Source organism: Lemur catta, chromosome 4 (genome assembly GCF_020740605.2).
Source record: "Lemur catta isolate mLemCat1 chromosome 4, mLemCat1.pri, whole genome shotgun sequence".
Taxonomy (NCBI): domain Eukaryota; kingdom Metazoa; phylum Chordata; class Mammalia; order Primates; family Lemuridae; genus Lemur; species Lemur catta.
The window spans coordinates 74417731-74439905 of NC_059131.1; the positions used below are offsets into that span (position 1 = coordinate 74417731).

Consider the following 22175-nt stretch of genomic DNA (forward strand, 5'->3'; position numbering starts at 1 on the left):
GCGCACCTGGCTAGATGTTTTTCATGTAGCTACGGAATCACCGACTACTTTGAATACTACCAGTCATTAAACACATTTTTTTTTTTATTGTGTTAAAATACACATAACATAAACTTTACCATTTTAACCATTTTTAAGTGCACAGTTCAGTGGCATTAAGTCCATTCGTATAGTTGTGCAACCGTCATCACCGTCCATCTCCAGAATTCTTTTTGCCTTATAGAACTGAAACTGTACCCATTAAACGCTATCTCCCTACTCCTCCTCCCCAGACCCTGGCAACCACTGTTCTACGTTCTGTCTCTTTGATTTTGACTGTTCTAGGTCCATCGTATAAGTGAAATCATACAGTATCTGTCGTTTTGAAACTGGCTTATTCACTTAGTATAATGTCCTCATCTGTGTCATAGCACATGTCAGCATTCCTTTTCTTTTTAAGGCTGAATAATATTTCATTGTATGTATGCCCACGTTTTGCTTATCCATTCATCTGTTGATGGATAGTCGAGTTGCTTCCACCTTTTGGCAGTTATGGATAATGCCATGGTGAAAACAGGTGTACCAGTATCTCTGAGACCTTGCTTCCGGTTCTTTTGCATGTATGCCCAGAAGTGGAATTCCTAGATCATGTGATAATTCTATTTTTAATTTTTCAAGAATCACTCGTCATTTATTTTTTAAAGTTTGTATTATTTACCTATTTTAACATTTCTATATGCCTTATTCTCAGTTGAATTTTCTTGAAAATACCCAGAGATGACTAAAACATAGATACTGTGCTTTTGCTTGTGAGGCAGTTTTGTGCTGCAGTGGCGACATTCCTCACGTGGCCTTCAGCATGCCATGGGCTGGAGGGCATGCTGCTAAGTTCCCTCAAAGCTCCAAGGTTTAGTGTTCAGGAATAATACACAGAAAAGTCTCCTTAAAAAATAAAAAGATATGTTTGGCGCGGTGGCTCACGCCTGTAATCCTAGCACTCTGGGAGGCCGAGGCAGGTGGATTGTTTGAGCTCAGGAGTTCGAGACCAGCCTGAGTAAGAGTGAGACCCCGTCTCTACTGAAAAAATAGAAAGAAATTAGCTGGACAACTAAAAATATATGTAAAAAAATTAGCTGGGCATGGTGGCACATGCCTATAGTCCCAGCCATTCGGGAGGCTGAGGCAAGAGAATTGTTTGAGTCCAGGAGTTTGAGGTTGCTGTGAGCTAGGCTAACGCCACGGCACTCACTCTAGCCTGGGCAACAGAGTGAGACTCTGCCTCAAAAAAAAAATAAAAATAAAAAATAAAAAAATAAAAAAATTACAAAAAATAAAAAGATACATTATTCCTTAAACACGCTTGCTGTCTTTTCTGTCTGTCTTCTCTGAATGTCTGGGGGAGTGAGTGTCTTTCTAATTAATGGTCTCTCTTTTTTTTTTTTTTTTTTTTTGAGACTGAGTCTCACTCTGTTGCCCAGGCTAGAGTGCCATGGCGTCAGCCTAGCTCACAGCAACCTCAAACTCCTGGGCTCAAGCGATCCTCCTGCCTCAGCCTCCTGAGTAGCTGGCACTACAGGCATGCGCCACCATGCCTGGCTAATTTTTTCTATATATTTTTAGTTGGCCAGATAATTTATTTTCTATTTTTAGTAGAGACTGGGTCTCACTCTTGCTCAGGCTGTTAGAGTTTTTATGTATTCAGAAAGAATTCAAAGACCCTTCCTGCTGTGTGCATTGATTTTAAACTGATTGCGTTATAGTCACAAGTAAGGTAAAATCAGAAACAAATACTCTTGATTTTTTGGGTAAAATTCCAACGAATTTAACATGGTTTTGTGTCACCTCTGATAATCTGACAGCTCCTTTTCGAGACAGAGGGTGAGAGGTGCTTGTTACCCCTTATGAAGGGCCGCACTTGAGGCACTGTCCTTTGGTCCCTGACTCTGTCCCTCTCAGCCCTGGGCTTCCCGGTTGTGGTCTCTGGCTCCATCTTTGGGGCACCTGTTTTAGAAGGCAGACAGCCCAGTACAGCGGTTGCCACACTCTCTGCAGAAGCTGGTATCTGCGTCCTTTCAGTCTGGCTTACAAAGATCTGTTAGAAGTGGAAAAGCCGCAGTCTCAGGAAGCCCTGAAGAAACAAGTGTGGGTTGTATGAGTTGCTGAAGGGCTCATGTCATAGAAACCGCCAGTTACAGCCTCTCCCTGTCGGTGTGTGTGTATATGTGTGTGTGTGTGTGTGTGCGTGCATGTGCATGTACAGGGACTGGTGAGCGTGTGAATTGCAGCCACGTTGTTTCAGGAGCAGGAGGCCGGCCAGGAGCCCTGTGTGTTCTCATCGGCCTCACGGGCCGCTGGCATTTTAGGTGATTCCTCACAGGTCCCCTGACAGGCTGGCCTGGCTCCACTTCCAGATGTGTTGGTTTGGTTTTGGGTGGAGGTGAGGAAAGAAGAGGAAGATCGAGAGTTTGTAGCACCAACGACCTCTGTGGTAAAATCATCTGTTTTGGAAGGAAAGTCATTAGTGTTGACCGCCTTCATTTCCATTCCAGAATTCAGGGGAATATTCTATAAGTCTGCTCCTTCTCTGTGTCCTACCCTGGGAACCATCAGAAAGAAGGCGAGAGAGAAAAGGACAGAAAGGGCCCCAGTGGTAGCCAGCGGTGGAGGTGCCAGCCCAGGGGTGCCATGGCCGCCCCGAGCAGGGGTCAGGGGTGGGCTGTCCACGGGCTCTGCAGCCTCCCAGCTCCCTGCTAGTTCTCATTTGCAGCTTTTGTCATGGAGACACAGGCCTGTGGGTGTAAACAGGTAATGACTCAGTCAGCTTGACCCCCTGCCAAGAGAGCCCAGGTTGTGAAGTTTAGGAAAACGGTCTCTTCTTGCTAAGGGCACGGGCGGAAGTGCTGGGATGCTCCTCTGGCTCTGCTGGGCTGATACGTTTTCACTTCCCTTCCCAGATAACAGCTTTAGAAAGGTGCCCTTGTGGTCATGCGTGGGGTGAGCGGTCTAATTGTCATGTGTGGTCGCTCCAGCAGGACTTACGGACACAGGGCAGAGCAGCTCCCGTGGGAGCAGGGAGGATGGGATGGCGCGTTGTTGTCCCAGGCTCCAATTGGACAAGTTAGAGCCGCCAGGGCGTGAAGTCCTCTGGCTCAGCCTCACTGTGCAGAGGAGGACTCGGACCAGGGACTGTCAAGTGTGTGGTCACAGAGTCTGGGAGGGCAGTGACTGAGGGCTGGGAGGGGGCTGCCCAGAGAGAGAACGGAGGGAGGGGAAGAGAGAGGAAATGAGTTGATTGGTCCTGAAATTTTCAAACAGAATATATCTATTCTGATGTTGGGAATGGTAAGGTGAAAAAAGTGTATTCAGCTATTTTTTTTTTGCCTGGAGGAGGGTGGTTGGAGAGGTGATGGGCTTCACTAAATCAAATCAGAACCTGTCCCCACTGGCTGAGGGCGCTGGCGGGGACCTCGGGTACAGCAGTGCAGTGACGGACACTGTTTGCCAGGACATGAGCTCTTCCTGCCGTGTGTAAAGGTGAGCAGTGGCCGCCCCGGGGGCAGGTGCCCTCAGCAGAGCCCTGGTCCCTTGTGGCCTGGCTCACTCTGAACTCCCTCATCTATCTGGCTTTGCAGACCCTCTTCAGCCTCCCTGTCCCCAGATCCACCCCGTCCAGCTCTTTTCCTTTGGTTCCCACTGGGAACACCCAGGCTCTCTCCATGTGATTTACTCGACTTTCCGTCCTTCTGATTCTAGCTTGAGCCCTCCTCTGCCTCAGAGTCCTCTTGGACCAACTGAGACATCTCTCGGGCTCCTGCAGCCCTGCCAGCCCCCCTACCTTTGCAAGGGAAGGCCCACAACTCACCCTCCACAGCGCCGCAGACCCTCAGCAGTTCAGCAGTTGTCAGCAGGTGGCTCAGGCGGTTCTCTCGGGGCAGGATGGACTGCAGAGGACAGAGAAGGAGCCCTTCCTTGGGAGCGAGAAGCCTTAGAGATGCCCTGTGCTGTTGAGGGCGAGAGCCTCGTAGGAGCTGTGTTGTCAGGCCCTGGCCTCTCGGGGGGCTCCATGTGAATGGGTTTCCAGAGGAACAAGGGGACCTTCACACTGGCCACCTGTGGTCTGAGGGCCAGGTGAGCCTCTGCCCTGAGTGGTCCCGAGCTGCTGTGTGTCCTGTGCAGGCAGCCACATCGCAGTTTCATCCTGGTATATCCTAGATCCTTGGGAAAGGGGTGTCACAGAAAAAGATGTGCTGAGTGAACACACATTTGAGAAATGAAATGTTTTATGTACAGACTTGGGCTTTGAGGAAAAGCACACATATCTGGCCTTTTTGCCTTGTTTCCAGAGTCCAAAAGGCCTTGTTTCCAGAGTCAAGAAATTCTTGAATCTAGAAATCTTGGCGTTTCCCTGAGCTTCAGTGCACAGGGTGTGTGGGTGGGCACACCTCTGAGAGCCGCTGGGCGTCCACGTGTGTGCCTGTCTGAGGCACGCTGACCGCAGAGGGCCGAGTTTGCCCCCCTCGTTGCAGAAGCGGGGGCCATGGCTCAGGGCCTTCTGTCTAGAGCACAAACGGGAAATTCTCGCATACTGAGCCACCCCCACCTGTCACACAGCCTGAGTTTGGGGAAGCATTTGGCTTTGAAGCAGCATTAAGCCTACTGACACGTAGTAGGCTCTTGTCTGTGGGCCGAGTGACCGCATGCAGTGAGAGTTGGCGTGTACCCCAAGGGTTCTTCCCAAAAGCATTCTAGAAGGTTGATGAGAGAGAGGAAGAGAAAGAGAGAGGGATATAAATCTATTTTGACACATCTTTACCTAATTGAGGAGAAACAAATCTAATTCTGAATTTTCAGAGAAATGAACTACCTACCCTTAAATTTGTTGGTTCTGAGGTCTTAGGGCTAAAATTTTGAGTTTTTAAAAGGTATGCACATAGTCTAGAATAGTCTGCATTGTTGTCATGCATGATTGTACATAACAATTTCAGTGTCAGCAACAAACATGTCTGTTGCTCCAGATTCTGATCAGCCTACACAGTAACGGGCTCATCAAAGGGCGTGTGTGGCAATAGGATGGCTGGTGGCCCTGTCCCCTGTGAGTCTCAGCCGTAGCTGTCTCGGAGCACTGCGGGGGCTGGGGGTGAGCACAGGTGGGGTCTGGGTCTGCCTGGTTTCCATCCTCATGGTGCTTCTCCACTGGCTTACAGGCTGTGTCAGCTACCACTTTGTGAATGTCAGGTCATGACTGGAGTCTGTTGTCTTCTCTATGGAGCAAAAGTAGAGACGCTTAGAAAGGATTGGAAGATCTGAAAAGCGGGCTGTGACCTGTGGACCTTTTTTCTGATGCTGTTCAGAAAAAGGAGGTGATATATTTAGTATCAAAACTAACACCTGCTTGGAAACAGACCTAAGGGATAGGATGGTCTTGTTCTGAACTTCATAAAGAGCTGCTTTCTCATCTGTCAAGTCACTGTATCTTCATCTCAGTTATGCCAGAAATTTAAATATCTTGCATATTACACATATTTAAAGGTGACATTCAAAGACAGCTGTCTAGTAGGGAGGAAGGACAATAACTCAGCTCTTACAAAGGTCCCCTCTGCTGCTTAATGTTTTTGTAACTTGAGGTTTCTGGTCTCTGTGCAGGAGACAGACCTCTGCAGTGAAAGAGAGATAGCCCAGAAAGGAGAATGAAGACTTTGTATGTAATATACCTGGGCTGCTCAGAAGCCACAGACGAGACAATTGAACCAAGCTTGTCACTGAGGCAGCGGGTGCACTGGATAGAAAAAAACAATAACTTGTTCTTAGTCAGCCTCAGATACCTGAACTCCTTGTTCTTACTTTGAGGGGTGGGATGCAAAATAAATGTAAATATAAATCCTCCTACCCTTCCTGCGGCTCAGCACGAGGTTCTGTGATTTGTGTCACTCACCAGGTGTTCACCTTGACCTCAACCCTCTCCTAAGGGACAAGGGAAACGTCCTTCCAGGAAGGCAGGCCGGCAGGTGAATTCATTGGTGACTAGAACCACGTTTGCGAGATCCGTGCAGGGAGTAAGTGTTGACTTTGCTTCCACCAGAGCCAACATGGCCAGTGTGCTGTGGGGACAAGGATATCCGTTTTCCAATTTAAATGCCTTGGACACAGCTCTCAGGGAACTTGGGGGTCATCTCGATGGACCTTGTCTTCCGTTCATGCAGTGTGTGGGCTTCTAGAGAGTTCATGGTGCTTCCCGTGTTCTCCCAGCCCCTTTGGAAACAGTAGTCTGTGCTGTATCTGGCATTTAAGGAACTGCAGCTTTGGCCTGCAGTAACTCAACCCATCGCGTGGAATTTGTATAATTTCTCCGTATGCCCAGAGGACGTTCTGGGCATGTGTGTATCTTTGTGAGGGCTTGATAGTAAATTCCATGGACTGTGCCCATCTTTGTATGATAGCTGCTGCTTGGAAGACAGTTGTGTGATAGTTGGAAATGAGACCTAACATAGAAGGGGCGCGTGTCTGGAAGCCCAGCCAGGTGGGGTTCCGGTGAGGTTCTATCTCAGGGGTCCCACAATCTCATCTGAAGAGATTGGGCTGTGTGTAGCAGGTTCAGAATTCAGGGTTTACTATCCTGCGTTTACGTAACATTTTAAAAGTTATTCTATTATCAAAATAAAATAGATTAAGTTTTTTAAAAGCAAATATGTGGTTATATAGAAAATTTAGGCAAAATAAAACTGGAAAATGGAAATCCCACTAAGCAAAGACAACCACTATTAACATTTTAGGATAAAGTCTTTGTACATGTCACTTTCTGCAAATTGTAAAGAATTTATGTAAATGGGATCATACAGTAGGTGCTATTTCTACCTTTTTTTCTTTTACAATATTGTGGACATTATTTTAGATTCACAAGGATCACTTGAAGCAGAAAAGTCAGGCATCATTTCTACTTTATAGCTGTCAAAATGAGATACAGAGAGTCTCATCCAGGGTTACAGAGTTAATAAGAAAGCCAAGGATTCCTATTCCTGACTTTGAGTGAAGTGCTAATTCTATCTTTCTATTTATAAAGAACTCTTATTGAATGTACCAAAGAAATTTTGTTTTCTTCTGTATGTTAGAATTTCCCCTCTACTAGATTTTTGGGGTATGACTTAAATTCATCAGTGTTTTCAAACACTGTGACTTGGCTGCCTTCTTGCTTTACTGGGTGTTAGAGCCAAAAATCAGGGCTTGAGGGGTCCCCCGGGAGTGGGATCCCTCCTTCCTTCTCAGCACCATTCTCTGCTGTTGATACTGATGTGAAGCTGCTGGGGCTTCTCTCCAGTGATTCTTCACTCGGATTCTTTAAAAAATGTTTTTCAACCTGAGCAATGTAGACCGTCTCTATGCAAATGAAGAGAGATTATTAGCTGGGTGTGGTGGTGCGATCCTGTAGTCCCAGCTACTTCGAGCCTGATGTGGGAGGATCGCTTGAGCCCAGGAGCTCGAGGCTGCAGTGAGCTGTGATGGCACCACTGCACTCCAGCCTGGGGGACAGAGGAAGACCCTGTCTCTCTAAAAAAAAAAAAAAAAAAAGAAAAAAAAAATTTTTTTGTTGAAGATAATAATAGCTAGTGTTTATTTGAGTACTTATTACATACCAGATACAGATCTAAAATTTTTAAAAGCTTTTTTGATACTTAATTCACATACCATCTAATTCACCCTTTCAAAGTGTAGCATTCAGTGGTTTTTACTATTATATATGCAGAATTGTCAACCATCAGTACAATCCATTTTAGAACATTTCATCATTCCCAAAAGAAACCCCATACTTACGAGCAGTCACTCCCTCCCCATTTCTCCCTCTTCCTCCAAGCCCTGAGCAATCACTGATTACTGTCTACAAATCACTAATTTCTGTCTGTAAATTTGCCTGTTCTGGACATTTCATATAAACGGAATCAGGCAATATGTAGTCTTTTTGTGTTTGGCTTATTTCACTCAACATAATGTTTTCAAGGTTCACCTATGGTGTGTATCATCCATCAGCAGTACTTCATTCCTTTTTTGTGGCTGAATAATTTTCTGTCACGTGGCTTTGCCACATTTTGTTTATCCATTTATCAGTTTATGGACATTTGGGTTGTTTCCACCTTTTAGTTATGAATAATGGTGCTGTGAACATTAGTGTGCGAGTTTTTGAGTGGACACGTTTTCAAGTCTCTTGAGTGTACATACCTAGAAGTGGGGTTTCTTGGTCAAGCAGCAAGACCGTTTTTCACGTTTGGAGGTATGGAAAGACTATTTTCTGACGGGACTGCATCCTCCACCGTTCCCCCCCCGCGGTGTAAGAGGCTTCCAGTTTCCCCACATCCTCGCCACCACTTGTTCTCATTGGACTTCTTGATACTTGGACTCTGTCATGCAGTTGTTTTTGTGGTAATTCCCAATGCTGCTCAAACCGGGAAGGAAGGCCCATTGTGGTCCGTGAGTTCATTAAGTTCGCTCTGTGCAGAGGCAGCTCGCTCTGCCCTCAGCGCTTGTCCTGAGGGTGGCTGCGCAGCCGGGGCGAGTGAAGCTCCGCACGGCACTGGAGGTGCGCACTTCCTTTCTGCATTCTCTCAAATATCAGCGTGTGCCGGTAGGTGGAAAAGTGTTTTCCTTTGTAATGTCAAGTGCCGTCTTCTTGTCCTCCCTTCCTCTTCCCCAGGGATCTTGAAGCCAGAGCGCAGAACGAGTTCTTCCGGGCTTTCTTCAGGTTGCCGAGGCAGGAGACGCTGCACGCGGTCGTGGACTGCTCCCTCTGGACGCCGTTCAGTCGCTGCCACACTGCGGGGCGGATGTTCTCCTCCGACAGCTACATCTGCTTTGCCAGCAGGGAAGACGGCTGCTGTAAGGTCGTCCTGCCGCTCAGAGAGGTAGACACTGCCCTCCTGGGTGCTTCCAGAAGCAGCCTGTCATCCCTTGAGCCCTCAGTTGCTGGCTGGGAGATGCAGTGTGGGAGGGGATGTTCAGACCAAATGGCTTTGCCACCTAGAGGTGGGTGACTACATGGCTGGGCTTCTCGAGGGAAGCATGGCCTGAACTGGACCACTACCCGTTTGGCCATTGCTTGTCCTGTTGTTGCTATGGCAACCTGAAATCTGCCTAGACGTGATTGGTGAAAACAGGGTAATCTACCCCCCACATTATTGATAAAGCTGTTATTAAAAAGTACATGCCTAGAAATTAAAGCTTTCCCAGCAGCTCTTGGAAATGAATCCTCCCCTTTCACCTACCAAAAAAAGGAAAAAAAGGCGATCTACAAAAAGCACCACCTTTTGAAAATAAATGGTAAATTGCTTGTGTTTTATACTCTCCTGGAACTTTAGTTAAAAATTTTAAAAGACTTACTCTAATATGGCTCAGGTCCCTTCCCCTATAAAATTCTGTAATTCTCTTCTTGGAAACGGGGGCAACCTGCGTTTACTTCTACATCTGTGCATCTCAGTCCTTTGGTGTCAAGGCACCTCTGCTGAGACGTTACCCACAGCTCTGCCACACATCCAGACCTCCGGACTGCTCCTTCTTGTAACATATGTACTGAGTACTGCTCTTTGGAGAAATTCAGAGCCCTTTTATTCATGTGATTGCCTACCTCTATGTCATTATTCTGTAGTAGATGTCTTCATTTTACAAATATTCGTAACTTATCAGGGAAGCAGGAAGTCTAAGAGCTACCTGGTGACATATACATAGCAAAAGATAACCATTTTAACCATGTAAAGTGTACGATTCAGTGGCATTAAGTGCATTCACATTGCTGTGTCATGATCGCCACCATCCGTCTGCGGAACTTTTTTGTCTTCCCAAACTGAAGATGCAGCCATTAAACAACAGCTCCCCTCCGCGCTCCCCAGCCCTGTCAACCCTATCCTGCTTTCTGTCCATGAATTTGACTACTCTAGGTACCTCACATAAGGGATTCATAACAATATTTGTCCTTGTGACTGGTGTATTTCACTTAGCATAATGTCCTCAAGGCTCATCCATGTTGTAGATGTGTCAGGATTTCTTTCTTTTTTAAGGCTGAATAATATTCCACCGTGTGGATAGACAGCATTTTATTATGTATTCATCCGTCAGGAGACACTTGGGCTTCTTCCCGCTTTGGCGATGGTGAATAATGCCACCTTGTACACTTTCTAACTTTGGCGTCAGTTTCTTATTGCAGTTGTTGGTTCTGCCTTCTCTCTTGGGATAGTTTCTGACCTTCCTTCCTTCTTGCCGTCCTGGCAACAGGTGGTGAGCATTGAGAAGATGGAGGACACGAGCCTGCTGCCCCACCCCATCATCGTCAGCATCAGGAGCAAGATGGCCTTCCAGTTCATCGAGCTCAAGGACAGAGACCGCCTGGTGGAGGGTCTGCTCCTGAGGCTGAAGCAGGTCCACGCCAACCACCCCGTGCACTATGACACCTGCACAAATGACGAAATGGTATGGTCCTTCAAAACAGTGAGATTTTGTATGCTGAAAATCCCTTTTCTGGCCGCGTCTGGGACAGTGGTCTCCAAAGGGGGGTGCATGTAAGGAGAGATGCACCGAGAGACGACAATGGCAGAGGCCACTGGGCTGCGTCTAGTCTGGCATCACGGCTGATACGCTGGGTTGGGTGTCCTGAGTGGGTGTTGCACAGATTGGGGGGGTGATGGGGAATCACCCCACAGCTGGGAAGAGGTGAGCTGTGACACCCTCCTCACAGGTCAGAGGGGTTGACACTCCACCCCTGAGGCTCAAGGGGATGATGTCATTTCAGGGCAGCCGTAACCTGCCGAAAGAGAAGCTTCATCAGCCTTTAGGGCGGGCGGCCGGGCTGCTGGGGCCTGGCCTGCTGTTCTGCCCACCCGTCCTCTGTCTCAGCTCTTTTCACCCTAAGTAGTGACGGGGAGAAAAGCAGACGCAGCCTCTCTCTGTCCCTAGAGCTGTGTTCTCAAGGTGGTCGCCCGCAGTTCCAGAAGCTGAGGGGAGGCCGAGGCCCCCCGTGAGGAACTGCCCGAGGACCCAGCCTGGGAGCCGTAACAGCCTCCCCGGGAGAACACTGTGGGGCCGACGAATCCTGTCGGGTTTGATAGTCAGTCTGTTCCCCCTTGAGTAGTTTAAGTCTGTTACGCTTGTGCAGCCAAAGGCAAAACAGACTGTCCCGTGATTAAAGCAACAACTTTCTTTTTTCTCTCTCCCTCTCTCTCTCTCTTTTTTTTTTTTTTTTTGCTATGCAGACTTCACCTGTGTTTTATTCGACAAGCATATGCAGTGACCACAGGTTTGGGGATCTTGAAATAGTGTCCTCTCAAAATAGTGAGGAGAGTGGGAAAGAGAAGAGCCCGCTGCTGCACCCCGATGCCCTGGTCACCGTCTTCCAGCAGTCGGGTGGCCAGAGTCCCGACTCCCGAATGGTGGGTGAGGCGGCTCTGCCCTTGCTGGCCCCACAGAGTGGAGCTGTGGGCGTGGGTGGTTGCCAGGATGTCTGGCCCACTTGGAACGTGGCAGCTGTTCACACCAGCTCCGCAGGGCCCTGGGAGAGCGGGTCACACAGGTTGCCAGGTGACCTCGGGGAGCTAGAGCTCCTCCTGCCTCTTGTTCTCACTGGTGAAAAGTGAAAGGGGTCCGCTGACCTGGTCAGAGGACGAAGGGGGCCGTCCTCCCACCTGCCCTGCAGCGGCTCTTGCACGGCTCTTGGCTGCGTGGCCCTAGGAGCCTGCGGTGTGGCCCTGTGTGGTTTCCAGGAACAGGACGAGTCTGTCTCCTGTTTTTGTCTCTGGGACAAAAGGTCACCTGTCTTCTAGTTTTACTGAAAATACTTTTGCTATATTTACATACAGTTTTCTTCTTGTAGGGAGAATTTGAGGCAAATGTCACATACAGTCGGGTAAAGCGACTGAAAATTATACTTTGAAATAGAGCCACGGCAGGTGGCATGCTGTGTGGTACCGTGAGTACCAGGCAGTGGCTTTCAATATTATTACCCCAGGCTTCTTTTTGGTTGCTTAATGGCTCCTGTAGATCAATTGTTAGCTTTATTTATCCAAAACTGAGCTTTCTCACATGGCTTTACAATAGATGCTTAATTAGCTCTTATTGACTAAATGCATGAGAATATTGAATGTGTGTATTTATTTCTCCCATTCCTGGAGAACACAGATAATTAAAAGCAAATATAAATGTCTTGTTTAAAGGCACCAGACGTTCCTGCCATCTTGGGATAATTTTAAAGCATTGTCGGTTGCCTAGAGAAATGGTATTTTTCTCATTTCTGTTAATGAGAACAATAATTTTTTTCAGGTTTTGGTTTTCCCTTTGGCTGTCAGGAAGCTCAGGGCAAATTGTGATGCCCTCTTGTTCCCCTTTGCCCTCTGAGCTGACCTGGGTTTTCATAGCTGCCTTGGGAGTGACATCCTGAGGAAGTTTCCCCTGACGTCCCCGTCCCCCTCTGCCTTCCCACCCAATTTGGGCTACTTTAGTATTTGGACTGACATATTCTTATTATCAACCTTGCCAAGGAAATTGTATTTTATTTCTGTGAATGCTCCTGCTGGGTTCTGAGCTCCTAGGGGTCTGGTATTCTGTGTTATTCATCTTTGCATCCTCTGTGCCTAGTCAGGGGTTCAAAACTATTTGCTCTTGAATGCAGGTGTCGTTGCCTGTCACCCGTGGCCTCTCTGTTCACAGAGGCAGCACGTCCTCCACTGTGGATCATGCGTCAGCTCTGGTGGTGGGTGAGGCTGGGCTGCTTTGTACATTAAGAATATTTCCATTTCCAGTCCAGAGAACAGATAAAAGTAAGTCTGTGGAATGACCACTTTGTGGAGTATGGCAGAACCGTGTGTATGTTTCGCACAGAGAAGATTCGGAAGCTCGTAGCCATGGGGATTCCTGAATCTTTGCGTGGAAGACTTTGGCTCCTTTTCTCAGGCAAGTGTTTCTGGTGTTTTAGGCCAAATGTTGTTATTTTTGGAGTGGACGCAGGAACAAGCCCTAATCTGAGCGGTGTGTGTGTACGTGCCAACGAAGGCATCCACCTTTGGATCATTCCTATGAGTCCCAGCCGGAGACTTGGGAACCCTTGCTGTGCTGGCCGTGGGACCTTGGTCAGGTTGCCTGAGGCCCCTGGGCTGCTCAGTACATGTGAGGTCTGGGCCAAGTGACCTCCCTTCCTTTAAAAACGACTATGAGTTTCTACATAGTGCTCAGAATTCTCTGGAAGAGAAGTGTCTTTATAGGATGTGTTCTCTGAGACAGACTAGACAAAAGGGTCCTCAGACGTAGTTGGCTGTGTGTCAAAACACATCCCTCAGAGCATAGTTCCGCGGGTCCTTCCCCCTTGAAGACATGTGGCGGCCACCGAGGCAAAATTGCAGACTTCTCTCCTGTTCCATTTCCTCCTCCTCCACCACCAACCCATTCGGTGGCGGGACCTCCTCTGCTGCTGTTGGGTGACGTCCGAGAGTCCCTCACCAGGACGTTTCTTGATGGGGCCGGACTTCCCGAGTGGGCATCGTCTGTCTCTCCATGTGGCCTGTGAGTGGTGTGGCCTGTGAGCGTTGTGTCCTGCTCGGCGAAGGAGCTGGCAACCCCCAGCGTGGGAAGGGAAGGCCCCTGCCATCCGATGGTGTGACTGCTGATCGTTTCGGGGTGCTGTGGGAGCCATGGTGACGGGTCCCTTCCCAGATGACCTTGTGGTGCTCGTGTCAGCAGTGAGGCTCCTGGAGGCTGGGCCTGGGTACCTGTCCCCTCCCTGCTCACTCCTTCTGGGATCAGAACCTTCCCTCGTCCTGCCTCCTGCCAGCCTCTTGGCTGGTTCTTCCCCCTCTGTTATCCCTCCCCTCTCCCGCCCGAGACCCCCAGACAGAGTCCCTGCTTCCCGCACACCCAGCGGCACTGGCATCTCGCACCACTGTGCACCGTGCAAGGCACCCCCTGCCTACCAGGGACATGCCATCAAAGCGCCTCCTTTTTAAAATTAAAAATGTCTTCTGTATTTTTGTACATAATAAAATACGTATATTCCTAGTTGGAAAATAAGAGCATGGAGGGGCAAGCAAAGAAAGTACCATTTCTCATCGTCCTCCTGGAGGTGAGACCTGTCACCCTTGGCCTCTGGTCTTCTAGATCCCTGCTGTATGTACGCACACACACTTTTCACATGAGTCTGTGTTTTTGTATTTTCACTTGGGACTGTGTGATCCTGAGTTTATATGGGACTGTCTTTCCTAGTGAGTGAATATATCCTTTGTTGACAGGAGATCACTGTAGTGTTTAAGCTGTTGCTGAACGAGTGACAACGTTTAGCGTAAACGCTGGTTGTCACACGTGGATACCACAGCGACTGCGCAGCAGAGCAGATGGGAGTCACAGTCAGTGACTGCAGGCTGGAGGGCTGAGAAGGGTGTTTTACTACACCCAGCAGAACTGTAAAACGTTGACAAGTGGTTAAAGGCAGAATCGGGCCCCCTTCTGCTCCCTGCTGCCCTCAGCCCCGCCTCGCGCCAGCCCCAGGGAGGGCCGAGCCCGAGCCCAGGGGTGCCCGGTGCTGGCTGATGAGCGGTAGGGTCTGTGCCCCGTGCTCCTGCCTCCATCCCTCCATCTCGCCTGCCTGATAGAGGCCCGGGCAGGAGCTCTGGCGGTGGGCGGCTGGCGTGGGGAGGAATTTTCTGTGCTTGGTCCTCCTGCTGTGGTTGGCGCGTCTTGAACCTGACCTTCAGAGTTCCGGGTTGGCCCCTCTGTAGCCGTTAGCTTTGCTTCATCACCGCTGGTCCTTCTCTCGTGCTTTGCACACAGGCGCTCCATATAATTTCTTGTTGAATTAATGCACGCAAGTTGTGTGTGTATGTGTGTATGCTCCTCCTGTTACTAGGGAATACAGCTTACTAAAAACATATTAATAAAATTATTATTATTATTACTATTTTTTTGAGACAGAGTTTCACTTTGTTGCCCGGGCTAGAGTGAGTTCCGTGGCGTCAGCCTAGCTCACAGCAACCTCAAACTCCTGGGCTCAAGCGATCCTCCTGCCTCAGCCTCCCGGGTAGCTGGGACTACAGGCATGCACCACCATGCCCGGCTAATTTTTTCTATATATATTTTTAGTTGGCCAGATAATTTCTTTCTATTTTTAGTAGAGACGGGGTCTTGCTCAGGCTGTTCTCGAACTCCTGACCTCGAGCAATCCTCCCGCCTCGGCCTCCCAGAGGGCTAGGATTACAGGCGTGAGCCACCGCACCCGGCCTATAAAATTATTTTTATTATGAGCCTTCCCCCCCGCCCCAAGGTCATTCTTAGAAAAACCACCTTATTTCTTTTTTTCCTTTCTCTTTTCTGTTTCTCGGACTAGACCACGTGGAAGAAATGCATTCCTTTTGGTGGTGTGTGGTCCCGAAATATTTTTGTCCCTCAATAAACTAGCATGACTCCGTGGGGTCCCCTGACAGGATGGGCCCCCTCCCCTTAGTGACACTATCCTGGTAATCACTCCCCCTCGAAACATTGCTTTGAAAACTCAGATGCTGTGACGGATCTTGCCGCGCACCCCGGTTACTATGGGAACCTGGTGGAGGAGTCTCTGGGGAAATGCTGCCTGGTGACCGAGGAGATAGAACGGGACCTGCACCGCTCCCTGCCTGAGCACCCCGCCTTCCAGAACGAAACGGGGATCGCTGCCTTGAGGAGAGTCCTGACAGCCTATGCCCACCGGAACCCCAAGATCGGATACTGCCAGGTGAAGTGTGCACCAGGCGCAGAGACCCCCCCGTCTGTGCCTTGCGTTCACCCTCCCTGCGCCTGGGTCTGGGCCCGGCCCCGAGAGCTGTCTTGTGAAGGCACCGTGCTCGCTCCTTCCCCGAAAGAATGTATCGAATAGGGGCCGGAGGAAATCATCTTCGGATCATCAAACAGGCTGATAATTTGAGATTGAAAAATTTACCCAGTGCCTGAAAAGAGCAGTGCGTGTGGGGAGTGACGGTGCAGGGGCAGCAGGGCAGATTTGGGCTTCCCTGCCCCTCTCGAGCTCAGCCATAGGATGTGATTTGTGGGGCTTCCAAACCTCGATAGGAATTATAGGGGTTGTTTAAAATGGCAGTGCTGCTTGGGGAGGAAAAAGAAGATCAGGGCTGGTCAGTATGGTTGGGGTATGCTGGACCTCTCACCTACAAAATCTTTACTTTTGCGGATTGTTCAGGCTTGTGTGTTTTTAATGCCTCTGTGGCATCAGGTGGACTGGCTGGTAACTGTCCCTCCTCTGACCCCCTGAGCAGTCCATGAACATCCTGACCTCCGTGTTGCTGCTGTACGCCAAGGAGGAGGAAGCCTTTTGGTTGCTGGTTGCCGTGTGTGAGCGGATGCTGCCCGATTACTTCAACCACCGGGTGATCGGTAAGCCACCTCCCTTCCCCCTGTTCTGTGTCTGGGAAATAGTGACAAGGGCTGGGCAAGATGTTTACCATCAGTCCTGTTTGTAACATGCCCGGTTATCACTCAGCTAGTCTCTCCACAAGCATGGTTTGACTCTTGACTTTGCAAAACTAACTTGCGCACTGTAATTTTCTGCTCAGTTCTGGCCATATGGTGGGCCAAGGTAACCCAAGTACAGTCCTGCTACACACACTACGGATTTTGGATTGAAAACAAACAAACAAACAAATGGTTTTAGATGGATAGCCAAACTTATAAGAAGGACAGGAAGATCCTCAAGTCCAAGACACAAGTCAAAAAGTGAAAGCCAGAGTGGTTTGTACTGATGCCATGGCCTGGAAGGAGGTGGGAGTGGGTGGGATTCCTCTCGGTAGCCCAGGGAGCTTTTGTCACTAGAGGAGGGGAGGTGGGTGGGTCGGTGTTGGAAACCATTGAGGCCCGCTCTGTCAATTAAAGGACAGACGTGGAAGAGCCCTCCACTTCCATCAGGAGATCATAGGAAAGTGCGTTTGTTGCTTTCTGGGCTCTGGGTAAACCTATAGGCTATTAGGCTCCTGCACTGGTGCCTCTGTCTTTCATGTGGCTGAGATTTGAACATGCACTGCCTCTGTGGTCCTGTAGCCTCCTTGTGGGGAAAACAATATAAAAGTTATCTTGGGTTGGTGATCCTCTTACGGACACTTTTTAGTAATCTAGAGGAGAGATAGAGGTGGCCTAAAATTAGGGGGGGCAGCATGGGAACAGACACCAGTTTGAGACAGCATTTGGCAACTGACGGGATGTAGCAGGCAAGGCAGGAAGAAGGTGCTTTTGGAGGACTGTGTCCTGAGACTTGGAGGATGTGGTGACCCCTGGGAGGAAGGAGGGGCTGGCGGGTGGGTGTGGTTGGCTGGGATGGCAGTGACAGCTTTGCGCCTCCTGGACAAAGGGGTTCATGGGCTCCCTTCCCATCTCACTTGGTTGTGGGAGATGGTGCAAGGTCCAAAGTAGCAACAAATAATCAGAATCTGCGTGTCACCAAGAAGCATGTGGTCTAGGCCATTGTCAAAGCCACTGTTTGATGAGTGTTGCTGTGTGACAGCTCATACTCAGCAGCGACCAGCTAGACCCTCTGTGATAGTGGGTGATCACCACCTCCAGACAGGATGGAACATTTGGAACATTTCCATCAGAAAGTTCCCTTCTGTGTCTTCCCTGCCATAGGCAACACTTGGCACTGATTTCTGTCATCATAGATTAACTTGGGAGTTACATATCTATCAATCATCGTAGATTAATTTGGCCTACTCTTAAACATTGTGTAAATGTGGCGATAATGTAGTCGTTCGTGTCTGGCTTCCTTCACACAACGTCGTAACTGTGAGAGGCATCCACGTTGTGGGTGCAGCAGTAGTCTGCCCCTCTTTGTTGCTGAGCAGTAGTTCACTGTGCATTCATACCAGGATCTGCTTCTCCAGTACCTGTTGATGGGCATTCGAGTTGTTTTCAGTTTTGGAATATGATAAGGTACCAATGAACATTCACATATGTGTTTTGGGGAATATATACAGTCATTTTTCTTGGGTATTTACCTAGATTTTCTGGGTCATAGGTCAGATAGATGACTTAATAGGAAATTGTAAGTTTTCCAAAGTGGATGTAATGTGTTTTATATATCTCACACCAGCAGTGTATGAGAGTTCCAGTTGCTCCACGTCCTTGTCGACATTTGGTATTGTCTTCTTAATTTTAGCCATTCTAGTGGATAAGAAATGCTATACATCATGGTGGTTTTAAATTACATTTCTCTGGTGATTAATGATGTTGAACATACTTCTCTGTGCATGCTGACCATTTGTTTCTCATTTCATTTGAGTGTCCAGATCTTTAGCCTATTTAAGACACATTGGTTGTTGCTTTCTTATTAAGTCATAGGAGTTCTTTATCTTGGATAAGACTTTTATCAATACATGCATTGTAAATTTCTCCCAAGCTTGAAGCTTGCATTTTCATTTTATTCGTTCTTTCTTTTGAAGAGCAGCAGTTTTAATTTTGATGAAGTTCAGTTTGCAATTTTTCCTATGCTTAGTACTTTTTATGTCCCAAGAAATTTTGCCTTTTGGCTATATTTTCTTCTAGAAGTTGTTTATAGTATTAGCTTTTATATTTAGGTCAATAATCCTTCTCAAATATGTTTCTCTACATAGTGCGAGATAAGGGTTTGGGTTTCCCCCCTCTGCCCCTTGTCCCATGCCAATATCCAGTAGATTGGGCACTATGTTTTGAAAAGAATATCGTTTACCCATTGAATTTCCTTGGTCACAATGTCAAAAGTCAATGAACTAAGTGTGAATACTTTTTTGGACTCAAATTTTGTTTCATTGTTCTAGTTACATCAGAGTAATTTTAATTCCAACTTGAATCCTGCCCCAAGCAGTGCTCCGTGGCCTTCCTTTTCCAGGGGCGCAAGTGGACCAGTCTGTCTTTGAGGAGCTCATCAAGGACCACCTCCCAGAGCTGGCGGAGCACCTGAACGACCTCTCAGCCCTGGCGTCCATCTCTCTCTCGTGGTTTCTGACTCTGTTCCTCAGCATCATGCCTCTGGAGAGTGCGGTGAATGTCGTAGATTGTTTCTTCTACGATGGGATCAAAGCCATCTTCCAGCTGGGGCTGGCTGTGCTGGAAGCCAACGCCGAGGAGCTGTGTGGCAGCAGGGATGACGGCCAGGCCTTGATGGTTCTCAGCAGGTGGGCTCCACCATGTGCTTCCGTGGCTACCTGGGGATGAAGGAGGCAGCTGGGACTCTGGAAGACCGCAGGAGGGGGCAGCTTCAGATGCCCTGCTGTGCCATTGCTGTGGCAGTTTTCTGGTCCACTCTGCCTCACGTCAGCTGTCACCCTGTGGCTCCCCCAGAGCCAGGCTGCTATGGGGTTGGGTGAGAGGGTCCAGGAAGAGGAGGGCTATGCATGCTTTTCTCTTAGAAGATTGAATATCTTGCAGCTAGTTGGACTCACAGTGGCCTTGAATGGGGCTGAGGTGACACCAGGCAATGTGAGCATCAGGTAGCCAGCTGGGGGGTTCATACATTTTACGTGTAGGGATGGTGAGCTGCAGTGAAGGAAAAGTCACGCTAGGATGAGCACTAAAACCCCGCTCTTTAGGAGCTGAGGGCGAGTTGAATGACGTTTAAAGAGGGCGTTCTCTTTCAGAATAGCATGAAGCTTAAAGTTGCAAGTATGCACAGAATTTTGTGCTTACTTCACCGGAGGGTTTCAGGCCCCTGGAAAACCCACACGTGGAGTCCAAAAGACCAGCCTGACTTTATGGTTGTCTGTCCCTTTTTCTAAGCATCCTCGCCCTCCTCCCAGTGTTGGTGTTTGCAGGTGCTCAGGCATGTTTAATGTGGGCGTTATGTGGTGCCTGGATGAGGATCCTGGGCTTTGACTGGGCGGTGTGCTCAGGTTTCTAGATCACATCAAGAATGAGGATAGCCCAGGGCCACCAATTGGCAGCCACCATGCCTTTTTCTCCGACGACCAGGAGCCCTACCCTGTGACTGACATTGCTGACCTGATCCGGGACTCCTATGAGGTAAGGGGAGCCCCCACCCCATGCCCCCGCCCCTCACCCTCTCACGAGATGGATGCAGAGGGAGGTTTCCTGGGCCACCTTCTGTGTCCTCTGTTTGGACACAGCAGGGGACCCTGTGAGCGAGTGGTCCCTTGTTCCCTGCAGAAATTTGGAGACCAGTCTGTGGAGCAGATCGAGCACCTGCGCTGTAAGCACAGGATCAGGGTCCTCCAAGGCCACGAGGACACCACAAAGCAGAACGTGGTGAGTAGGGGACACCTCACAGCAGTGCTCACAGAATTCAGGAGCTAACGCAGGAGTGCATGTCCCTTTTGGTCACATGACATAAGAATGCCAGCTTTTTTTTTTTTTTTTTTTGCATTGCATTAAAAACTTAGTAGGGGTGACATAGGGTGGCAATAGCAAGGGTTTTTGAAATCAGATTGTGAGCATATTAACCACCGTGAGCCTCAGTTTCCCCAGTTGTACCATGGGGATAACAGTCCCCACCGTGCAGGACTAACGAGGTGTGGTGTGTAAAGTGCCCGGCACGGATGGCCTGCAGCGCGGGCCAGTTGGTGTTCAGAGGGCTCTTCCTGCCCACGCTGCATTTCTGCCAGCTTTTTAGCTTATATCAGAGGTTAATACATTTGTCCTGAGGCACTGCTGTGTGACTTGGGAAGAGGTTCAGGGTGAAATACCTGAGAAAGATACTAGAAAGTAATCTTTATGTCACATACAGGGGCCATTGCACGAGGGAAGCGGGGAACACGGGTCCTCGTTCCTCACCAGGAGGGGCGTCCTCGCCTCCCTCCAATGTCTCCGGGGGTGCAGGCCTAGAATTCTCTCCATCACTGTTTATTCTTTCCTTAAGCTCCGAGTTGTTATCCCGGAAGTCGCAATTCTTCCTGAAGACCTAGAGGAACTCTATGACTTATTCAAGGTATGAAAATCTGGGAAGATGAGGGAGGTGCCGGCCCAAGCCGCTGTGCCCAGCCTGCCTGGGGTGAGTGTGGCTGCCACGGGCTCTGCCGTGTGCCTGTTCTGGGTGGCAGAGGCTGGAGCTGCCCTGCCGGCCAGCCCTGTCTTAACCTCCCCCACTCACTGCTACCCAGAACCTCTTGCCCTCACCCTCTGCTGTGGAACCAGCCCCCCGCCTGGCATCTGGGAGGAGGAGCTGGGGTGCTCCTGGGCAGCCTTGTAGCCTGGCGCGGCCCAGGTGCTGAAGCTGCTGCCCTCTGCTGAGAGGTCACTGCTCCCTACTAGTCCGTGGGAGATGAAACAGCCACCCGTATTGGAATCATCGCCTGGTATACTTTTTAATTACACGTGATCCCAGCCCACAATACATGCACCCTGCGATACACGTATGCATATTTTTATATTTGTGTGGTGGGTATGCTTGCTAGTTGATGTTATAGTTTTCCTCAGTGCTATTATTAACACTCTCCCATGTTACCACATAGTCTGAATGATTTTTGGATAAATCTGTGATCTGTCATATTGGTAACACTTAACATAGTAAAGCAGATTTTGAATATTTGGATATTTACATGGAGTTCTAGGTTTTGCTACTGAAATCATCCTATAGACACCTCACTAGAAGTTTTGTGGCTTGAAACAGTAAATGAAAATGAAGAGGAGAGGCAGACACAATGGTCCCCTCTTGCCACCCTGGCAGAGGGCGGGCAGGACGCACAGTTGCACAAAGCAGGCCTGGCCTGGTTGCCTTCATGAGCCTGGAGCGGGCCTGTCCCAGAAGTCACTGCAGTGGCTTGGTGGTTAGTGGGCCCCGGCAGCCTCACTCCTAATGAGCAGGATGTGTGGGCAGCGCTAGCAGGTCCTCGCCTCCCGTAAACATGGCCTGTTTGTAAGTTTTATTGTTTCCTTTGTTGCATGAAGACAAAATACAAAGTCAAAGGTTACTTGGTGTCCCAACCCCCAACCTCTCTTTGGCTTTTAAGACTTCAACTCACCCTTTTTTTTTTTTTTTAATTTTAAAAATTGCCAATATATTCATGTGGTTCAAAATTCAGAAATTATAAAAATACACAGTAAAACCAATGTCCTCTGTTCCTTCTGTATTCTATAGATCTGTCTAGTCCTTTTTGATTTTCAAATAGTATGATTTTAAGTGAAAATACCAGAATGAAAATTGTGTCTTCTATAATTAAAACTGTCAACTGAACTGTACATTTTTAAATGGTTAGAATGGTAAATTTTATGTGCTGCAT

The 22175-nt window shown here is 48.6% G+C and overlaps 1 protein-coding gene across 2 annotated transcripts in view; it reads left to right on the plus strand.

Moving 5' to 3' along the window:
- Positions 1-22175, plus strand: part of TBC1D8 (TBC1 domain family member 8) — a 117856-nt gene that overhangs the window by 85519 nt on the left and 10162 nt on the right. For both annotated transcript variants that reach the window (XM_045550248.1, XM_045550249.1), the window contains exons 6-15: positions 8660-8867; positions 10231-10425; positions 11205-11381; positions 12747-12897; positions 15486-15700; positions 16236-16353; positions 18833-19118; positions 19833-19962; positions 20107-20205; positions 20816-20884. In XM_045550248.1, the coding sequence (XP_045406204.1) occupies positions 8660-8867; positions 10231-10425; positions 11205-11381; positions 12747-12897; positions 15486-15700; positions 16236-16353; positions 18833-19118; positions 19833-19962; positions 20107-20205; positions 20816-20884 (1648 nt within the window). The remainder of the gene's footprint in view (positions 1-8659; positions 8868-10230; positions 10426-11204; positions 11382-12746; positions 12898-15485; positions 15701-16235; positions 16354-18832; positions 19119-19832; positions 19963-20106; positions 20206-20815; positions 20885-22175) is intronic.